Source organism: Electrona antarctica (assembly GCF_951216825.1).
Source record: "Electrona antarctica genome assembly, chromosome: 2".
In the NCBI taxonomy this organism is placed as follows: Eukaryota; Metazoa; Chordata; class Actinopteri; order Myctophiformes; family Myctophidae; genus Electrona; species Electrona antarctica.
In genome coordinates, this window is record NC_136807.1 from 17,826,691 (window position 1) to 17,847,372 (window position 20,682).

At 40.7% G+C, this 20,682-nt stretch overlaps 1 protein-coding gene across 3 annotated transcripts; it reads right to left on the reverse strand.

Annotated features, from left to right (window-relative positions):
• Window positions 1-1,511: 1,511 nt before the first annotated feature.
• fgd1 (FYVE, RhoGEF and PH domain containing 1) lies at window positions 1,512-20,682 on the reverse strand. Of its 3 annotated transcripts, XR_013791591.1 has the most exons (17): window positions 20,243-20,682; window positions 18,386-18,475; window positions 16,612-16,760; window positions 15,728-15,884; window positions 15,259-15,397; window positions 14,234-14,292; window positions 13,323-13,469; window positions 12,962-13,054; window positions 12,114-12,193; window positions 11,987-12,017; window positions 11,625-11,708; window positions 10,537-10,665; window positions 10,046-10,204; window positions 7,461-7,607; window positions 3,976-6,568; window positions 2,289-3,915; window positions 1,512-2,056 (listed from the first exon to the last, which is right to left on the reverse strand). XR_013791591.1 is itself a non-coding variant. In XM_079520979.1 (15 exons), the coding sequence occupies exons 1-15, from the start codon at window positions 20,621-20,623 to the stop codon at window positions 6,296-6,298; spliced, it is 2,118 nt and encodes a 705-aa protein (XP_079377105.1). In that variant the 5' UTR covers window positions 20,624-20,682; the 3' UTR covers window positions 2,279-6,295. The 3 variants fall into 3 exon arrangements, 1 of the variants encoding a protein (XP_079377105.1); XR_013791592.1 differs by having other exon boundaries at window positions 2,289-6,568; XM_079520979.1 differs by lacking the exon at window positions 1,512-2,056 and having other exon boundaries at window positions 2,279-6,568.

A 20,682-nucleotide genomic window follows, 5' to 3' on the forward strand; every position in this document is an offset into this window, starting at 1 on the left:
GGTGCGCTGAGTGGAGTGGAGTTTATCCTCTCTTCTCTCTTGACGGGAAATGAAAGGGAGAAAGGGGAAATCCGAGTTACGTCACCCGCAGGATCAGCCATCGGCCGACCTCATTAACTTGCACTGGTCTTTGGCTATTTGTCCAATCAACTGGCCGGACGGTATCGGCTGGGCGTGCTACAAGGGGTTTGATTGATTAATTGAAAAATGTATTAACAGTTTGCTGAATGGAATGGGTACAGTAACAGTTCAAGGAAAGGCCTATAGGTCAATACAAAATCTGCTAAGAGGATAAAATAGGAAAAAGCACTAAAACTTGTCTACATAAGGGTGGTGGCCCGTGGCTGTTGTTTACATAAGGGTGGTGGCCCGTGGCTGTGTATGTTTTAAATTTTCATAAAACGACAGGTTCAACTTCACATACAAAACACAAATATGCCTGATGTCAGGAGATTAGGAGGACATTCAGGCAAATAAATAGCCTAGGATATTTTTAAATGTAATAATAGCAGTGATAATAATGATTTAAAAAAGAAAACACTTTTGTGATCAAGATTTCTTTCAATTGAGTTATTGTCTCCACTCTCCACCAGGCATGGGGAGAGAGACTGTTTTGCACTCTGTCTGTCTGTGTGTGTGTGTGTGTGTGTGTGTGTGTGTGTGTGTGTGTGTGTGTGTGTGTGTGTGTGTGTGTGTCTGTCCGTCCGTCTGTTACCAGCTAATCTCCGGCACCGTTGGCCTGGCCCATGCCAAACTCTGCACACACCCTCCTTGGATGCCAACGATGAACCTCTGCCCCAAATTCTTCAGAACGGCCTGTTATAGCGCCACCATGAGGCCGGTGTTTGCTAAACACATTTCATTACATTACTCGTACACATTTTATCGATACATCACGGAAATCGGTATACACTATCTCTATAGTCAAGTGATCAACACGGACCTGTCCGCTTCCCCATATTCCATCCCCACTGATTGTCTTCCAAAGTTTGCAGGATTGGTCCATTTTGAACAAAATGCCACAAATCATGGACACAGCGTGCGATTTCCGTGAAAATATGCACACACATTCCCAATAGGCTGAGGAAGAAATGCCAATTATTCAAATCAGCCTCATGGTGGCGCTATAAGTTTTTATCCATACACCACGCAATTCGGTATACACTACCTCTATAGTCCTGTGTTCAACACAGATCTGTTAGATTTTTCATATATTACTCCTAAAAATGTTGTCCAAACATCGCAAACGCTATTATCCTGGTTATTATTAGCATTTCCATATCCAGTATTATTGTTCTTGTGTTGTGAACTTGTGATGCTGTTAGTGTTATAGCACGTCTTGCAAACCCTCTAGATTCTTAAATGATGGACTACTTCTGTACAACAGAAGATAAACATAGCATTTTCACAACTTTAATAGTTGTGTTGTTTGACTCCTGTCTGTTTGACAAAGTAATAACAGAGAGATGGAGAACGGGGAATTTATTTTGTTCTTTTTATTTGATGTTTTACATCATAAACATTTTTTGTACAGGGTATCATCATCATAATATGGACATCGATAGGATGGAACCAGTGGCCTGCCACTAAACAATAAGAATAACCATAATAAAAAATTATAATAACCTCCCATATTCACAAAAGGGGGAAAAAAGAGAAAAAGATAGAGATCATGTTCATTACAGGCTGTCTTATCTCAAACTGTGGTTTGAGATCAGATCAGATTTCCTGTTTATAAAATGAGGAAGTCAACATAAGTGTCTAAAATACCACCTTTTAAATGTCTAAATGAGAACAGCACTCACAGGGTAGTAAACAGCCCATTGGTTAGGGTTACATAGGTACCATAGACTATATAGTGTAGAATCTCTGGTAGTGTAGAATCTCATGGTCAGTGGTTCTCAGGCATTTTCCTGTTAAGGACCCCAAAAATGATATGTATTTGGCTGCGTATACCGGTATACCTCCATCTGAAAGGATGTGTATATAATATATATATACCACCACCTACCAGTTTCAAAGATAGCAGATCTAGCTCACGTTAACCCATTTTGACCTGAGATCAGATTCTAAAAATGTCTTCTACATCCTGACAGTTTTCTGAAAAAGCTATGTTTCTATGTCAGTCGTTCTTCGATTTTTAAAAAATAGCAGACCTACAAGCTCGTAGCGCGCCACTCGGTGGCGCGCTATGAGCTTGTAGATCTGCTATTTTTCAATAGCTAAAGCATAACATGATGCTAACACCAAAAGAGGTTCAATCCCAAAATGGGTTAAAGTGGTTAAACTGATTTTGATTGTAGATGATCTCATTTGGCTGCATGGGGACCCCTTGGACCCTCTCAAGAGCTGTGAGAACCACTGACCTATAGGTGATGCAACTCTATGTGATGATGACATCCTTCGATTGCCTTTGATCCATGTCCTACGAGCACGGTATCATTCATACTGTACAGTACCAACACTGGCAATCACTAGATGGCCTCATTAACATTCATATTAATATTAATATGCACATATTAATATTAATATTTACATTATTCATGCACGTTCGTCCCGTATAACATTAATTTCTTCATATTTGTACCAAGTAGGAAATATGGCCTCCACTGCAACATGGTCATAAACATACTAACACTACTGGTGGGTTTTTTTTATCGTACAAACTTTTTACACTGTTAAAAATGACCCAACCAAGGATTTGTTTTACACTTTTAAAAAAACGGCGTGTTGTTTTCCTCTCGGCCCTCAATGACGTTTGGGCTCAGTTTCTCTCCAAATCAGTTGTTTTATGCAACACAACATTACATCAATAACCCAGATACTCCAGACAAGTTCAAATCAATACTGGAAAGTATAGCATATTCAGGAAACACACCCATATTTGGATCAAACAAACGTCTTCAAAACAAAATAATAATACTAATAATAATAAAAATAATAACAGTAATAAACACATACTTTAAAGATTGAAAATGATAAATTATGTAAAAAACAAGTGAGACAAATAAAAACATTAAAACCACTGTAATGACGGATTTCAAGTCAACTGTAATTTTACACACGATCCAGATTATATTATATTACATTAGACTATACTTTATAAAAGCCAGAGGGAAAAGGTCATGTTAATAATGGAAATTGAAACCATCAATATATGGTTCATAGTTTGAATTTTATGGAGAATATTTCAGAATAATTTGTCTTCTTTCTCACTATTACGGTTATAAATGGTTATAAACTCATATGCGTTGGTATTCAAAATGAAGTCATGTACTGTAAAAATGATAAAACGTAGCAATGATTGTATCGTTGTGTTGGCTTTTTGGCACATTGTTGAAATTGAAGAGAATAACCATATAACACTGTTGTTCTTCATGCACACCACAGAACCAGTCTGAAATGGTTAAAACCAGACAACACATGCTCAGCCTGGTTCCCAAACCAAGCCGCAGACACAAATAGAGAAAAGAAAAAAGAGGGAGAAAAAGTTACATAAAACATTAATCACAGGGAGTTTTTTTTTAAATAAAATGTTCTGGCTAATGTTCACCATATTCTCATAATTGTCCCGAGGGTAGCACAACGGAATTCAGCTATAGCGCCTCCATGGGGTCCAGACCCTTCCATAATATATGCCACTGAACCCAAAACCTTTCATCAGATCATCCCAAGCCTGGTTTACCCTGTAAACACCCTCCCAGTACAGACTACAACCATATAGGCAGAGTTAGTCAAAGTTGGACCAGAGACATGTTGAGACATTTACTCCAGTTTCTGTGTTGTGCACTGTAGAACAATATCTTCTCTATAACATCACCACAGTGACATGGACAACATTCTATAAAGACCAGCTGTAATATAAAACCACCAGTTACGGATAAAGGAGTGTAGACTCTGATGGTCTAGCCTTGACTGTGCAAGCTCTAGTGAGCAGCATGTAACGTAACTGCACAAAGGAGAGGAACAACCTACGCCTCCATGGGAACAACTAACATTAGTCTAGCCATTAGCAGCTCAGTGAGTCCCAAGTGAGAATAAATAATATTTACAAACATTTCTCTTTTTTTCATCATTAACCAACTGGCATCAAATGACCACGCCAAAACATACATCATATCGAATAACATTAATAATAAGTTTTAACAGCATATCATATAGAATAATAACATTAATATTCTGTTTTCACTGAGAGAGGGAGAGCAAGTCACTATGATACTTCCACCTCTCCCATCTCTTCTACTACAGGATCTGGTCCACGCACTCTTTACTATATGGTTCATTATAATGTTACTGATCTAGGATCAGATCCTTTTGTGGTTGTAATGACCTAGGACTTGAACATTACTGTGCTGTTGAAGTAGAGAGAGAAATTAGTAGAATGTAAAAATGAATGACTAGAATATAAAAGTGCAACAATGTAAATGGACTTCTGATGTTATTATGGAGCTTCAATTGATTCATATTTTCATATTATATAGTATTATTATTACTATTAACATTTATTTTATTTTTTATTTTTTTACAAATGGCTAATTACTAGGGCTAGAGTTGCTATCGCAATGTGCTGACTGGACTGTGTTCATTCACGTATACAAACAGCTGTCCCTCGGTCCCAAAATACATTTAAATGTTTCAAAAACATCAGAGATAAAATACAATTTTGGTTGAATCATAATTCCTGGTCTGTGTAGATAAAAGGTTGCTTAATGAGACCTCTGCTTGTCTGACCACCATGCGTCCCCAGAGAGCACAGAAACTGTGCACAAGATGGTGCTAGCTCTCCAGAGCATGGGATGCTGGGAAATGTTTCTTGAACACCCAAATGAGGGTGTGGCTTGGAGGTCATATTAAACGCTGTCAGGCAGTAAAATACACCAGCCAACCAGTAAAACTCACCAGTCATCCAGTAAGAAAGGAAACTTTACATTTGAGTCCATAATATTGAGGGAATTTAGCGAATACAAAAGTCAATCTGAAGCCTTATGGAGGGCAGAAGGGACAGGCCAAACATTTTGGAAATGTAAGGGGTATGAACAAGATCTTAGGAGTGCAGGTGAAGTCATTTTATCTTCGTTTTCACAGATCCCAAGTTAGTCTGCACATTTGGACTTTCAACAGGCGTTTATAAACCTTGCAGGCTTCCGTCGGGTCGGGGGAGAAAGAAAGAGGAATGCTCTTCTGTTCTTCAATGTTCTCTCCTTGTATTTTCTTGGTTTTGCTTCTCTCTTTTCGGAGGGACTCAAATTAGCACCCTTCTGTGAGACAGACTATCATTCCCACTGCTCCACAGCACAACAATGGGAAGTGACCACTATTCTATCTATCTGTTATCTGTCCATCTTGGTTCCAACATTGTGAGTTTACAACCTCTCTGTCATTCGATAACACTGTTTGTAACTGTGCTACAAACAGACAGACAATCATCAGGAAGTACTTCCTCTGTTTTAACGGTCAGAGCTCATGGCTTGCGTTTTGAGATTTCATATCAACAATAAATATACCATATATTTGATTAAATTATGAACTATCTAATGTCACTTCTTTCACTACTCCGTCAATAGTGTGGTTTATCTCTGTAGGACAGTAAATCAATATTCTATACTGAATACAGATATCTTGATATAAAAATGTATGTTTTCTGTTTTAGCAAGGGCGATAGAGAGTGAGAGTGATAGAGACATTTGTCAGGTAGTTTTTGTGTTGATTACTGCTCACAACAGAGGTTTAGAGTCTAAGAGGCCCGCTAGCAGCCCATAGAGGTTGTACTGCTCCAAGTTGAATGACAATCTGCCCATTCGATTTTGAGATATCTTGTGTGCAAGTGGAAATGTTGGCATAAGGCCCAAGGGGTCACCAAAATCAGTAAGGTTTATCCTCTGGGAAGTACGATGGTGCTCAGGAAATTCCATGACAATCTCCAGCCATAGAATTTTTTTCGGAGATATCTTGTTTAGGACTAAAGAGTTGGACTGACATTGCCATCCTTAGAGCCCGGTGGCTAGCAGGACTAAAATCACGGAGTTGAGAATAAACATGCAACATCTATACACACACACCTGTGCGTGTGATGTTGTGTATGTGTGTGTGACTGTGTGCGCAAGCGCACGTGTGTTTGTGTGTGTGTTCGCGTGCATGCATGCGTGTGGTGTGTTGCCGTATGTGAGTAATGGTCTGTTTGCATTTGGTTTTTGTTGTGTATTTTAAACGGCATGTTTCATCCTTAAAGTTCTGTGCTGCTTGTTTTCCTTGTCCAATAGAAATTACTCTACGTTATCTTTCTCCTCCAATAGATTCAAATGCTCTCCTCCCCTCCTGCTGCTAGCTCCTCCCCCTCCTCTTCCAGGCTCTCTTCGATTGACCCACGGATCAGTAACTCCTCCCCCCTGCCTGCACGTGATAGGACGTCCATCCAGCGTTGCTGTAGCTCCTCCCCATCAGCGCTAAAGTAAAGGGTCAGGTGACTCTGACTCATCTTGAAAGCATGGCGACGCTCCAGGCGGTCACATGACTCTGGCAGAGAAACCTCCCAGCCAATCAGAGGCACACTGCGCTGAGCTTTGACATCCTGGAATAAAACAGAATATCTTAATATTCATTAATAATAAGAATGGAAACTATTCTTATCTGTGTGGAGTATATGTGTACATACATGCATTACATATTACGTAGGTAAATGGTAAATGGTGCATTTATATAGCGCCTTTATCCAAGGCGCTTTACATAGATTGTGCATTACATTCACCCATTCATACACCGATGGCAGCGGAAACCATGCAAGGCACCAACTAGCACATCGGGAGCAATTATGGGTTCAGTGTCTTGCTCAAGGACACTTCGACAGTAACTCTGGGGGAGCCCGGGTTCGAATTGGCAACCTTGCGGTTACCATCCAGGCACTCTACCCCTGAGCCACCGCTGCCCCCACTACATTACAGTGTGTATTACTGTAATGCTACACATGTTCTGTTCAGTTCAGTTTATTTATTTCCAGCTCTGTTGGACATTGTGCATTGGAGCAGTTTGGTCAAGACATAATCAATAATGTTCGCCTCTAATTAATGGATTTTTTTGGTATAGTATTCTTTTGAAAAAAGTTTTAATTTGTTTTGAACCGAGGCTGGGATGTACCTGGTCACAGATAGAAAAGAATGCCAGTGACCGAGAACTCTGGAGGACCCTTGTCGACGGCCTATACCCCAGTAGGGGTGTCAGGCTTAAGCTATACATTTTTTATATCTTTTGAAATAATAAAAATTACAAACAAAAAGTAAAGGGAATTTTCCCATAAACATTTGTCCACGACCCACATATGAGTCCGACCCACTGTTTAGGAACCAGTGCTATAGGATATGATGAATATATGACTATATAATGTGTAGTAGCCTACATAGTTATCGGATATAAATGATAAATATACAGAGTATATAATGTGTAGTAGTGTAAGTGTTATGAAGTACCTGTGGAGCACCATAAACATACAGTACGAGTGGCTCACTGTCTGGGACAACGAACCAGGCTTTCTGCCAGCCCCTCCCCCCTCCTCTCTCCATGTAGTACAGGAAACTGCACATAACGCTGTTCTCCGCTGCCAATGATGCCTGTTTCTATGGAGACATAGATCACACACAGATTTGGTTTCATGGATAAAAAGAGAGGAAAAACATGGAAAATGTTAAGTTATTGTTACTGATTGAGTGCTAGATCTGTTTCGAGCCAAGGCTCTTCATCTGGTCTAAACAGTTTTGACCAGATGAAGAGCCTTGGCTCGAACCGTCGTCAATAAAGTATAACTTTTGGAGCAGATGAGTGTGCGGGTTCTTTTCTCTTTTTCTGATGTCACTTTTGAACCCAGCCCCTCTACCAAGTGATGTTCGTATTCTATTCGTTTTTGTAAGGTATCCAGAGGACCTTAGCCAAACTAAATAAGTAAGTAAGTAAGTAAGTAGCCTTGCCGAGCCATGAAGCCCATAGGGCAGGAGCCTATCTCCTGTTTCTGTAGATTGAGGCAGCTTGATGTACAAGTACACCCCCTGGACATGAGTATTGCTATGTCCAGGCTAGTATGTCACAGGGACTTACCCCCAATCCAACCCTTGATGCTAAGTGTCAAGCAGGGAGGAACTGGGTCCCATTTTTACAGTCTTTGGTATGACCCGGCCAGGGATTGAACCCCAACCTCCCAGTCTCAGGGCGGACACTCTAACCACAAGGCCACTGAGCTGGTACTAAATAAGTGTAGTTCATAGAAATTGTTCACAAAAAAAGAGAGAATGTATAAGTGGGCTCAATCATTATTTACATGGCGTATAGTTGGGGTCCCTATATACGGACCTGGCTTATAAGGTCCACTAGCATTCTCTAGTGGCGGGTTCGTATATATAAGGACTTAGCAGGTTTTTCTTTACAGAACAACATATGGAATGAATTATTCCGTCAGTCATGCCTCAGATCAACATATGGAATGAATTATTTATTGGCCATATATGGAGCGTGTCATGAGGCGTGACTGACGGACTGACGGGAGATGCAGGTTTTCATAGTAAACTTCGACCTACAGTTCAATAATTCAGGATATGTTGACCTGACCTCATCAAACCCTGTACACTCAAGACACGCTCCATATATGGCCAGTACAGAATTCATTCCATATGTTGATCTGACCTCATCAAACCCTGTACACTCTAGACACATTCCATATATGGCCAGTTTAGAATTCATTCCATATGTTGATCTGACCTTATCATCTGGATCTCCATATATGAAGTTCACGACACTGACCTCATCAAACCCTCACCAAAAGTAAAAGTACTATGCAGAATTTCAAGTTTTCAATTGTATAAACATATTTTAAAAGTGGCAGATATACAAGCAGTAAAGGGTGTTCAATAGCAGTGATTTATGCAAAAAAACAAAAACCTCAAAAATGTAGTTAAAGGGGCATTCCACTCATTTTCAACATTTTACTATGTCATTAATATACCTTAGAGCTGTTGTCTGGAAATAATAAAAAAAGTTCCCCCATTCTGTGTTTCCTAGAACTAGAGGTCTGAAAAAAATCATTAACATGGTGAAACACATCTTGATGATGTCATCAAGATGTGTTTCACCATGTTAATGATTTTTTTCATAATTACAGTTCTAGGAAACACAGAATGGGGGGACTTTTTTATTATTTCCACACAACAGCTCTAAGGTATATTAATGACATAGTAAAATGTTGAAAATGGGTGGTTTTCCCCTTTAAGAGGTTTACTCCCGACAGCAACGATATCAAGAGTCTGGTAACAAAACAGACAGCTCCATTAAGACTTCTAGCAGCAACACCAGTGAAACACAGGAGAGAACAGGTAGGAGCCAAGAGAACCCTAAAGATAGAACCCAAAATAACCTCCTTCTCAACTCTGTTACAAACATTTTTCTCGCAACAGCAACACATACTGTAGGCTACACTCACTGCTGTTCACATGGAGTAACCTGCCTCTCACAGTGCGGATCTCTCAGATCTTGTAACTCATCTTGTTTTCTCCACTTCAAAAGAGTTTGCAGATCTTATATTGGTTTGCAAAAGATAACAAGTAGAGAGCATCTGCCAAGGGATTGGTCGGCAAATATGAGGCACTGTTCTGGACAAGAGAAAGAAATAGAGTCTGCAACACTGGAAAACTCAGCCCCACTGGTTTATTAATTCAACGTTTCGATCACTGGAATCACAGGAATAGTATGACAGGAAATGGGTGTGCATACTATTCTGTCATACTATGTCATATGTCATACTGTCATACTGTCATACTATTCCTGAAGAAGATCCCAGTGATCGAAACGTTGAATAAATAAACCAGTGAAGCTGAGTTTTCCCTTACCAGTGTTGTGGACTCTATTTCTTTCTCCTGTACTGCCATTTGTCCAGCACCTGGGCTAGAGTGGATGTGCATGCTCTATTACCTTGGCTGTTCTGGACAAACCTCAAAGAAAACTTTGTTGGGTGTTACTTAGAAATATTCACATACACACAGAGGAATACACACAACAAGGTTACACTAACCTCCAGTATGGACCGCCTCCTCTGTGTGCTACCCGTCAGTAAGGCAGGGGAGGGCGGGACTCCGACCAGTGTAGTGTAACAATCGATACACACACGATTGGTTCGGTTATTGTCGTATGACAGCCGCGCACGGAACTCTGAACACTTCCCACAAACCACCTGCAACACAACAACGCAGTCTTCAGAAACATACAACACAACAAGCATCACAAACACATCACACAACCATCACACAAATATCACAAACACATCACACAACCATCACAAACACATCACACAACCATCACAAACACATCACACAAATATCACAAACACATCACACAACCATCACAAACACATCACACAACCATCACAAACAATCCACAACATCATTAGAAACACACAACACAACCATCACAAACACAACCATGACATACATTACTAGTAGACATTGTAGTAGTGGTAGCAGCAGTAATAATAGCAGTGGTGCTGGTAGTAGAAGTAGTACTTACATGTCCACAAGCCTTACAGTGATGGCGTCTCTTAGTAATGGAGTTAAACGGTTCCTGGCAATTCATACACAAAGTCACTTCTTTCTCCCTGATTGGAGTTGGAGCTCTCTTTCCCAACTCTACGCAACTCTACAGAGAGAGAGAGGGTGGGGAAGAGGGGGAGAATGAGACAGAATGATGATGCCCTCTTGTGGTTATGTAAAAAAAAAACATAAAAAAGAAACAGCCAAGCCGAAGACTTGGCCGAGACTATGTATTTGCTCCTGTCCATCCGTCCGGGAAAGAAAATCAGTTTTGTTCGAACTAAAAGTTCCCAAACTAAAAATGAACGCTTCCCATCTTTCTATTTATTTATGTCTGGTCTGTTCAACTTTTCATGTCCTGCATGTCATGATAGCATAACTGTCCTGCCATTACACCACGTTGTGTGTGTGTGTGTGTGTGTGTGTGTGTGTGTGTGTGTGTGTGTGTGTGTGTGTGTGTGTGTGTGTGTGTGTGTGTGTGTGTGTGTGTGTGTGTGTGGACAGCTAATCTCCGGCACCGTTGGACCAATCGGTGTGAAATTGTGCATGCATACAGAGTAGAACCTCTGCCCCAAATTCTTCACGTCAGCCTTTTATAGCACCACAAGGAGGCTTTCTAGCTATTTACTATTATTATTACCAGTTTTGGGTAGTAGCTACAGTATGCAAATATTGACAGGCTGCATGTTAGATCTTCTGGTTGTTCAAGTGTTGGTAAGATTCAAATTTGTTATTATATTACATCATGTATATGAGTACACAAGAGTGCAATTCTCAGATTTTAGTCCCTCAGCAGCACAGTAGCAGCAAAAATAACCAGAATTAATAAACAGTTGCTGTGTTGTTGCTAGGGTACACTAGTAGGTGGTTGCTACTGTAGATGTTGCAATGGTGTTTCAGATCAGATGATAGTGTTTTATAGGTCTATGCAATGGTGTTGAAGAGGTGTGTGTGTGTGTGTGTGTGTGTGCGTGTGTGCGTGCGTGCGTGCGTGCGTGCGTGCGTGCGTGCGTGCGTGCGTGCGTGCGTGCGTGCGTGCGTGCGTGCGTGCGTGCGTGTGCGTACCGGGGAGTGTGGAGGTGTTGTACAGTTTATCTGTCTGAACATCTCTAGACTCTGCTCATGTCTCTGGATGGTCAACTGGATCGCCTGTAAGGACAACATTGACATACGGTCAAAGAGAGACACAATTAAACCAAGGCTATATTCCAGAAAGCTTTTCAGCACTAGGAAATGTTAGAAGCTGTATTTCAAGTTATCTTACCGGTGAAAAAAACACATATATACAAATATTATAAACCAAGTACTAATGAATGAAAAACACAAAGTGATAATAGTCTGAATGAGAGGGGTATTACTCTATACACAGTATATTATTCATCTGAATTACCCTATACAAAATAAAATACATACGAAAATAGACAGACCTGTATCCAGTCTCTTTTTTCCTCTTCTGTCCTGTAGAAAGACAATATAAACAGTTTATCAGTTAACACCTTAAAGCAGTGTGTAAGATGGTTAAATAAGCCAGTAAGTAAACAAGTCATTCAGTACCTGGCCTGTAGTTCTATGGACCGTTGTTTTCCTGAAACCAGGAAGGTTCTGGGGACTGCGTTGCTACTGGTCTCTTTTAACTGAAATACACATAAAGTAAACACACTCAGAATTATGGACAACATACTGTAGAATGCACTAAAATGACCTCATTATTTTCAGACATGGACTAGATACAAAGACAACAGAGATTGGAAAGAAAAACAAGCTCTCTTCTGACTGCCTGCCTTTCTGTGGTTAGGATTACACCTACGGTTAGGAATGCACCTGTGATTTGATTTGATTTGATTTGATTAGACGTCACACAGGAAAAACAAGTTACATCATGTTCATCGAAGAAACGTCAAGGTTACAAACACAAGAAAGTCTTTCGACTTATTTCCATTGTGGTCTTTGGTCTGAGACAAACAATATTGAACAAAAATACATACAAAGATACATACAACTACAGCATTAACTACTTGCTGTAGTTACTTTACAATGGTCCAACAATTGCTACAAGCATTCCTTTATCCTGTCCGCTAAATGCAGTGTGGTTGTGATAGTTTACAAATTGGGTTTAATTCATGTACTTGTTTATTGCACCGCAGCCTCATTTGAGGAAAAATGGCTGATTTGTTTGCCTGGTGTGTTTTTATTGTTTTATGTGTTATTACCGGTCTTGTGTTTGTTTGTCTGAACATAGGCTGCAAAAGTCAGAAAAGTTGGTAGTTTGGATTTAACACAGGCACAGAGCTCATCCGTCCAGTACACTGGCTTAAGAGTCGTTCAGAATATACCGTACATGACCCTATATTTGTACATAAATGTAAAATGTTGTGAAAGGGCCAAAAACAATCAGTGCTCACCTCCATCCCATCCACGTCAATGCGAGCTCTAACACTAAACTTCTGGCCAATCAGACGAAGCTTAGGGACACAGTAGAGCAATCTGTCGCTAAACTGGAGAGACAGACAGAAAGAGAGAGAGTGACAGAGAAAAAGAGAGACAGAGAGAGATTCAATCAAACAGACATATTAATTTCCAGTTTTTTATACCAATAATGAGGTTTATGTATTGTAAGAATAAAACAGAATAAAATGAGGGTCGCCCATTGTGACTGTCACATGACGTCACGGGTGGGGTCGTTTTGGGGGGACTGTAACATAATAGAATAGGATTGAAAGATAGATTCAATAGAATAAGACATAATAAAGTAGTAATGTTTACCAGGATGAGGTATCTGTCCTGAGATGTCCCATTCTTGTTGGACAGTTTGAGAATGTGTCCTTCCTTAATGAGCTCGTTAGTGGGATTAACGATGTCCTCCTCTCCTCCCAGCAGCTCATACACCTTCAACAGCTTCCTCATACGCTCCTAGACACACACGCACATGCACACACGCGCGCACACACACACAAACACACACATACACACAGAGAGAGAAAGTTAATGACTGTTTTATATATATTTTTAAATCTATAACTATTAACACTAAATGATAATTTATTAAAAATGTTATCAAAAACAAAAACAAGAACTGCAATTCAATGCTAGAAAAAAATATATTATAAACAACTGCAAGGAAATGTGTGGCCACATGTGTTGAAATGGCGGACATGTGAATGGGTTGGAGGTCAACCAAGTAAGGGTTCGTCTCTGTAATTACAGTTTCATAATTACAGACTCAAACAATCCCACAGATTTAATGATGCTTCTGACAGTGTTTAATCTGGTGTGTGTGTGTGTGTGTGTGTGTGTGTGTGTGTGTGTGTGTGTGTGTGTGTGTGTGTGTGTGTGTGTGTGAGAGAGTATAAGAGTGGTTTAGTTTCACATCACCACCCAAATAACCATTACCTCCTTTCTAGACCACATCAAACGACACACGCACGCACGCACGCACGCACGCACGCACGCACGCACGCACGCACGCACGCACACATATATATATATATACTACTTCATCATACAAGAGTAGTGACAGTAGCAGATGTACAAGCTCACAACGCGTCGGGATGCAATGCATTGTGAGCTTTTTAGATTTTAGGTTTTTACAATAATAATAAAAGTATGCAATAGCTGCACCCGACTTTTTTATATATATATAAATGATTAGCCATTAAATATGACTGATCTCTCACCATCTTCCTGATAGCAGCGTTGGAGTGTTCTGCTGCCGTGGCGATGAGCTCCAGGGATTCTACAACACAGACAGATGATCAAATTACTCAAATGTTTTACTTAAGTAAAAGTATCAATTCTACAATTTAGAAATACTCTGTTACAAGTAAAAGTCCGGAATTCAAACTTTACTTGAGTAAAAGTACAGAAGTATAGAGGGTATGCGCAAGCATAAAGTGAATGGCAAATCGAGTGGCAAATCGAGTGGCAAAGTGAGTTTAACATTGTTTAACGTTGTTTAATGCAATCATATAGGACTTTTCTGTTTAGATGTATGGGCTGTCAAAGCCAGAAAGTCTTTTTTTGACACTCAGTAGGCGTTCCTGCATAACGTCCGGGTTTGATGATGATGTCACGCGCATACCCTCTATTGGTATAAACATTCACTTGAGTGCGGTACTTTCTACCAAAAGTAGAAAGTACCGCGCTCATTTATGCTGAAAGTCCCATTTCACACGTTTTTAAATGTATAAATGTTAGATGGCCGAAATGTATATAGGATTTATAGAAGTTGTTATGTTAACATCCCGAATGCCCGGGGGTATTTGGAACCATTAAATCAGGGCGCCCAGCGATTTGCAGCTTCAGGGCCTATTTCAAGGTTGCTCCACGCCATTTTGGAAGTAGCTAGAAGTAGCTGCTAGTAGCCAAAACACCCCCGAGGGGATCGACAACAACGGGAATTATGATTACTTCTAACGCGACAAGCAACGGGACCACGATGGGCCGTCAAAAACACAATCTTAGTTAGTTAAATTATATAACATTATATCATCACATCTTAGGCCTCCTGTCGTTTACACTCCCCTCCTCTCTCAACTCTCCCCTTACCTACTAACCCTCCTCTGCTCAGTTCTCCCCTCCCCTCCCCTCTGATCTGGACATCTCTGTAATTGTTTGCATCTGGAGGCTGTCTTCTGTTCTGCGTGCGTGCGTGCGTGCGTTACTCTGAGCGTGTGTGGCCGTGCATGTGTGCATGTTTTACTCTGTGCGTCTGTGTAGTCCTGTGCGTCGGTAGGCAGGGTGTTCATGTAGTCTTTGAGCAGCAGTTCATATCGAGGGATTCTCTGGACTGGTTCCAACATGTGATGCTGCAAAGTCAGGTTCCCGCAGCGCTCTTCTCTCTGGCAATACAATCAATATAACTAATCAGTACGATCAATAACAAGGCCAATCACTTAGCCAACAGTGCTATCATTCAATAAAGTCTTTCCAGGACTGACCAGTGTGAGTGTGCACTGGTCAGTGTGAGTGTGCACTTTCTGTTGTGTGTCTGTGTTCGTGTACATGAATAGATGTACAGTATGTTGTTGTTGTTGATTTTTACTTTGTCTTTATTGAAGGTTTACATTTATATGATTACACAAATTTTATACAAAAACAAAACATAAAAGGCAACTATAGATGTATGTTTATGTTTATATGTGTCTATATGGGTATTATTGGGCGTGTACCTGTATTTCCTGAACTATAGTTTTAAACTGGGTCGATCGATCCATCCAGGCAGTCACCAGTTCCATTGCCGTGTCAAAGTTCTTCACATATTCTCCGTACATCTTTAGAAACGGAGCTAACTTCTGTAAAATGTCTCCTATACGAGGATTCACATCCCTAGAGAGGAGAGAGATTCCCATAACATTTGTCACAGGGCAAAGAAGAACAGATAATATTTTCACGCTGATCAGCAGTCAACCTCGCGGGAACCCTGCCTACTTTAGGAATGTTTCAAAAGGGGCCTTGTGGGGTGTCATTGGACTTGGCTCAGACCATGATGAAATCTTGTTTAATTGTAAAAAGATGGTAGTTTGTGCACCAAAACTCTTATGGACAAGCAGCAATTTTCTTGTGAGTGTGTGTGTGTGTGTGTGTAGCTGATCTTGCAGATGTACGTTTTGTGTTGAAAATATGGTAATGGTTAATATCAAGAGTCATAGAACATGATATACTGATGTGGGCAGGGATTGCAAATCCCAGGTGCATTTGTTTTGCTACGCAAGGCAATTACATTTTATTTGTATATGTAACATCCGGGAATCGAACCCGGGTCTCCCATGTGGAAAGCCAACATCTTAACCACTAAGCCAAAGGCAATTGCCCATGGCTCAGGGGATATATTAGACTTTTTGAGGCCATCAGGCGGAGGCTGTGCACATTTCAACAACAAGGCAATTCAATGTGCTTTACACAGAACAGCAAAAGAAACACAATTATTAATACGATGCCTAAAACAAAATTAGTAAAACAAATAACATAACTACAGTAGAGAAGTGAAAGAAAATCAACTACCATTCCTATTACTACTACAACTACAAGCACTACTACTAATAACAGTCCTAACCATTCCTCCATGCGTTTCTGCAGGGCTGGCAGGAGGAACTGCTGGTGGAAACAGTAGATAGAACAGATGTTGGAGAAGATTCCTTGGACAACATCACATGGAAACGATGAGCGAGACCTGGCCTCCTCCAGCAGCCTGGCACAAAACACCTAGAGATGAGAGGAGATGAAAGGAGCAATGTATAATTCATATCATACATCACATGTGTACAGTGTTTCCCTAAGGGATGAAGTTATAGCAGCAGCAGCAGCGGTCAATATATATCATTTTAAATAAATAATTTGCCCTCAAAATAAGAAGTAAGGTGTCTCTGAGATTGACAGGTGATACAGAGTCATGATGGCCCTGTGGACTGCCTCCAGTTATGTATGGGCAATACTGAGGTTTCTATCTGTTTGTACACAAGATCATTATGGATCTTAAAGATGTTTATTTCACAGATGTTTCCTTGCACATTCCAATCAGATGATTGGAATGTGATGTTGTAAAAAGCTAGATTTAGACTCCATTGTGCAATGGTGTTGTTTCTTGACAAAACGAACAAATCTACAAGGTATCCACATATTGCATTGTGATGCAATAATAGCTTATAAATCTGTTCTTATTGTCTCCACCAGGCCGAAGGCATGGGGAGAGAGTTTTGCACTCCGTCCGTGTGTGTGTGTGTCCGTCCTTCCGTCCGTCCGTTACCAGCTAATCTCCGGCACCGTTAACCCAGTCGATGCCAAACTTTGCACACACACTCCCTGGATGCCAACGATGAACCTCTGCCCCACATTTTCCAGAACGGCCTGTTATAGCGCCACCATGAGGCAATTTTTCACATTTTTTACCTAAAACTGCACCGATCTGCGTGAAACGTTGCATGCACACTCCCTAGAGGCCAAGGACAAACCTTTGACCTGCATTTTCTGCATCTGCCTTTTATAGCGCCACCAGGAGGCCGACTTTTGTAAAACACATTTTTTGATATTACTCCTCCAAATTCTGTCCAAAAATCTCACAAATCGTTACACAGTATCTCTATGGTCATGTGCTCAAGTCGGATCTGTCCGATATTTCATATTCCATCCTAATTGGCTATAATTGGCTTTCACAGTTTGCAAGATTGCCCCGTTTTGAACAAAAGCCTCAAATCATGAACGCAGCGTGCAATTTACGTGAAATCTTTCACACATTTTCTTACTAGGCTGAGGAATATATCCCACCCTTTTCACATTGGCCTGTTATAGCGCCACCAACAGGTTGATTTTTGCAAAACACATTGCCATCAAAGGCGTATGAAGAAATGGCACCCTTTTCACATTGGCCTATTATAGCGCCACCAGGAGGCCACAACCTGACCTGCCCTGGTGGAGACCTGTGCCCCGAGGGGCACTTTTTCTAGTTTTGTTGTTGTTTTTTGTGTTTGGCAAATAATAATCCTGATGGCGCAAAGTTGGTTTGCTTCAATGTTGAAATGTGCCTGTTGAAACTGATCAGGATATGAAGCGATATGCCCTTCTGTAAATAGACGGAGCCTGATCTATTGGGAGAATGCCTAGAACAACCCCGAGACTACCGTAAACAGAGAATATGCATAATTGTAATATTCAACAGTGTATTGCAAAAAATGAATTACAGTTGATTTGGAATTTGTTTGTGTGTGCTCAGAGATAACAACAAGAACAAGAAAAATGCTTTCGTAGTGTGAATGCGTCGCAAGACACACACACACACACACACACACACACACACACACACACACACACACACACTCTTTCTTTTTTTTTACCTGGTCCAATAGGTGTAGTTTGGAGACGTAGGCTATCTCTGTATGGAGCAGCTCGTTTGCAATGTTGAACACCCTTTGTTGAACAGACAGCTGGAGAGACAGACAGACAGTTTGAGTGAATCAAAGACAAATATTACAACAATGTAAAGACAAGACAGATCAAACTGATACAGACAATCTCCATTATTATACAACTAATAACCAGAACTCTCTGTCCTACAGAGACAGCAGGAAGTGCATCCTGTGTTTTAAAGGTCAGAGGTCATGTGACTATGCTATGTAAAATCCCGAGGGAGGGTCCTTTTGATTTGTACTGTAGTTGTACACTCACAGAGTTCTACATTCCAATAGTGATCACTGCTCTGGTGTTCAGGAACAGGGCTCTCCCTGTTTCTCCATCTCTTTAGTGAACCTAAAATGCAAGTTCTGATCAGAATAGTAATTGTAGTATCCAATCAGGAGAGAGAGAAAATTCCATAGAAATCCTTTGTCAGCTTCAATTTCATAGTTAGTTAGTTTCATAGTTTCAAGTGTTCAAGATCCAATTTTGTCTCTTCGTGTTTGTGTTTCATCACTTACAATGTCACATGTGACGTTAATGCTGCATCCTGTATGAGTTCTCTCTCCTGATTGGATGACACTGGAAGGCCTGAACATTTATTTATTTGTTCACTAAAGAGCTGGTATTACAGAACACTCTACAGCAATGATTAATACTGGAATAGAGTGCTATTGTACACTTATTTTAACAAAATATGTCATTACATGCCCATTGACACAGAGAATTATACTGTGTAGATTTCAAATCAATAACAATTGTACCATAAAACAATATATTTGTGTTGTTTTTAGATGTTAGAAGATGCTAGCATAATTGAAAACCTGTTACCGCTTACATTGCTTACATTGATTACATACTCATCATCAGTGGTTCCATAAATCTACAAGCTCACAACATGGCATTGGGAGATTGGAGATCTGCTATTTTAAATATTTTTGTATGCCACCATTATACAACGAAGCATAATACAGTGCTTAAGTGGTTAATGCGATTAATCGATTTAGTCTATAGAAAAATAGATTATAAAAAAATATTTTTTTTGTTGAAATATAACAAATTAAAATATCCCTCAGAGAAATTGCTCAGGCCCACTTCTGGACTAAAGAAGACCATATTGCACCAAATTACTTTCTTAGACTGGGGTCCAAGAGCAAAATATCCTATCAAATAGGCTATTGCATATCAAATTGGGGGTCCCAGAAATGTTAAAGGTTGATAATCCCTGCTTTACATAAACCAGTGGCTATCAAAGTGGACACGTCGCGTTGTGAATTTATAGATCTGCTATTTTCAAACAATCTTGAGAAAATGTAGCCTGGCATGGCCAGACTAATATCACTGCGTAGATTAGTCTGGAACTTCGGTGTGGAAGATTTATATCCATCCAAGTGGCGGTTACAAACAAATTCCAACGTCACATAAAAAAGTCTCACTTTGAATAGTGGGCTCTGATTGGTCAGCCACAACTCTGGGGTGAGTGAAATTTGAGGAGTGCCAGACCAATATCTGGTCTGGCACAACATCTGGTACCCACTACCAGGCTGGAGAAAATGTGGAATATGTTATAATATAATATAATATTAATAATATAATATTTATAATAATATAATATTTGAACTACACAAATCTTGTATCAGGGTCCCTGCCACATAATATTTTCAGATGGTGTTCCACCGTCATTTATTTGGAGGTCCTTGACATGAAAAATGTTTGAGAACCACTGACACAGTGTGTCTGTCTGCCTGCCTGCCTGCCTGTCTGTCTGTCTGTGTGACAGTCGGTCTGTGTTGGAGTACCTCAATAGAGTCCAGCCTGTCTTGCTGACGTTTGTGCATCATAACAGAGTCCTCTGGGTCTTCCTGCTTCTCCGTCAGGACCAGGGTCAGCTCCTCTTCCAGGTCGCTGTCCCCCTCCTCACTGAAGACCCTCCTCTCTCCTCCTCCTAGCTCCGCCTCCTTCCCCGCCCGTCCCTCGCAGCTGTAGGAGGAGGAGCTGGAGAGACGAGGGAGGATGTGGGCGGGGCTACACGGGTAGATCACACCCCCCTCTTCCTCGCTGTGGGACGGGGAGCTGATGCTGTCGATGCCACTGTCCCGATTGGCCAGCTTCCCGTCCGTCTGAGAGGAGGGGAGGGACAATCGTTCCGATTGGCTCTCGGTGACTTCTTGACCTCTCATCTCCACGGCGACAGGGTCCTCAGAGGCACTGTAACCTGACTCCACTGACAGACGCTTGG

Bases quoted from the DNA above. Each gene is read 5' to 3' on its own strand.
- fgd1 (XM_079520979.1), bottom strand. From the start codon at position 20,623: ATGAGAGGTCAAGAAGTCACCGAGAGCCAATCGGAACGATTGTCCCTC. The intron at 12,018-12,113 runs GTACTGAATGAC...GTCTTTCTACAG, and splicing joins TCCATAGAACTACAGGCCAG to GACAGAAGAGGAAAAAAGAG. The intron at 10,666-11,624 runs GTACGCACACGC...CTCTCTCTGTAG, and splicing joins CAACACCTCCACACTCCCCG to AGTTGCGTAGAGTTGGGAAA.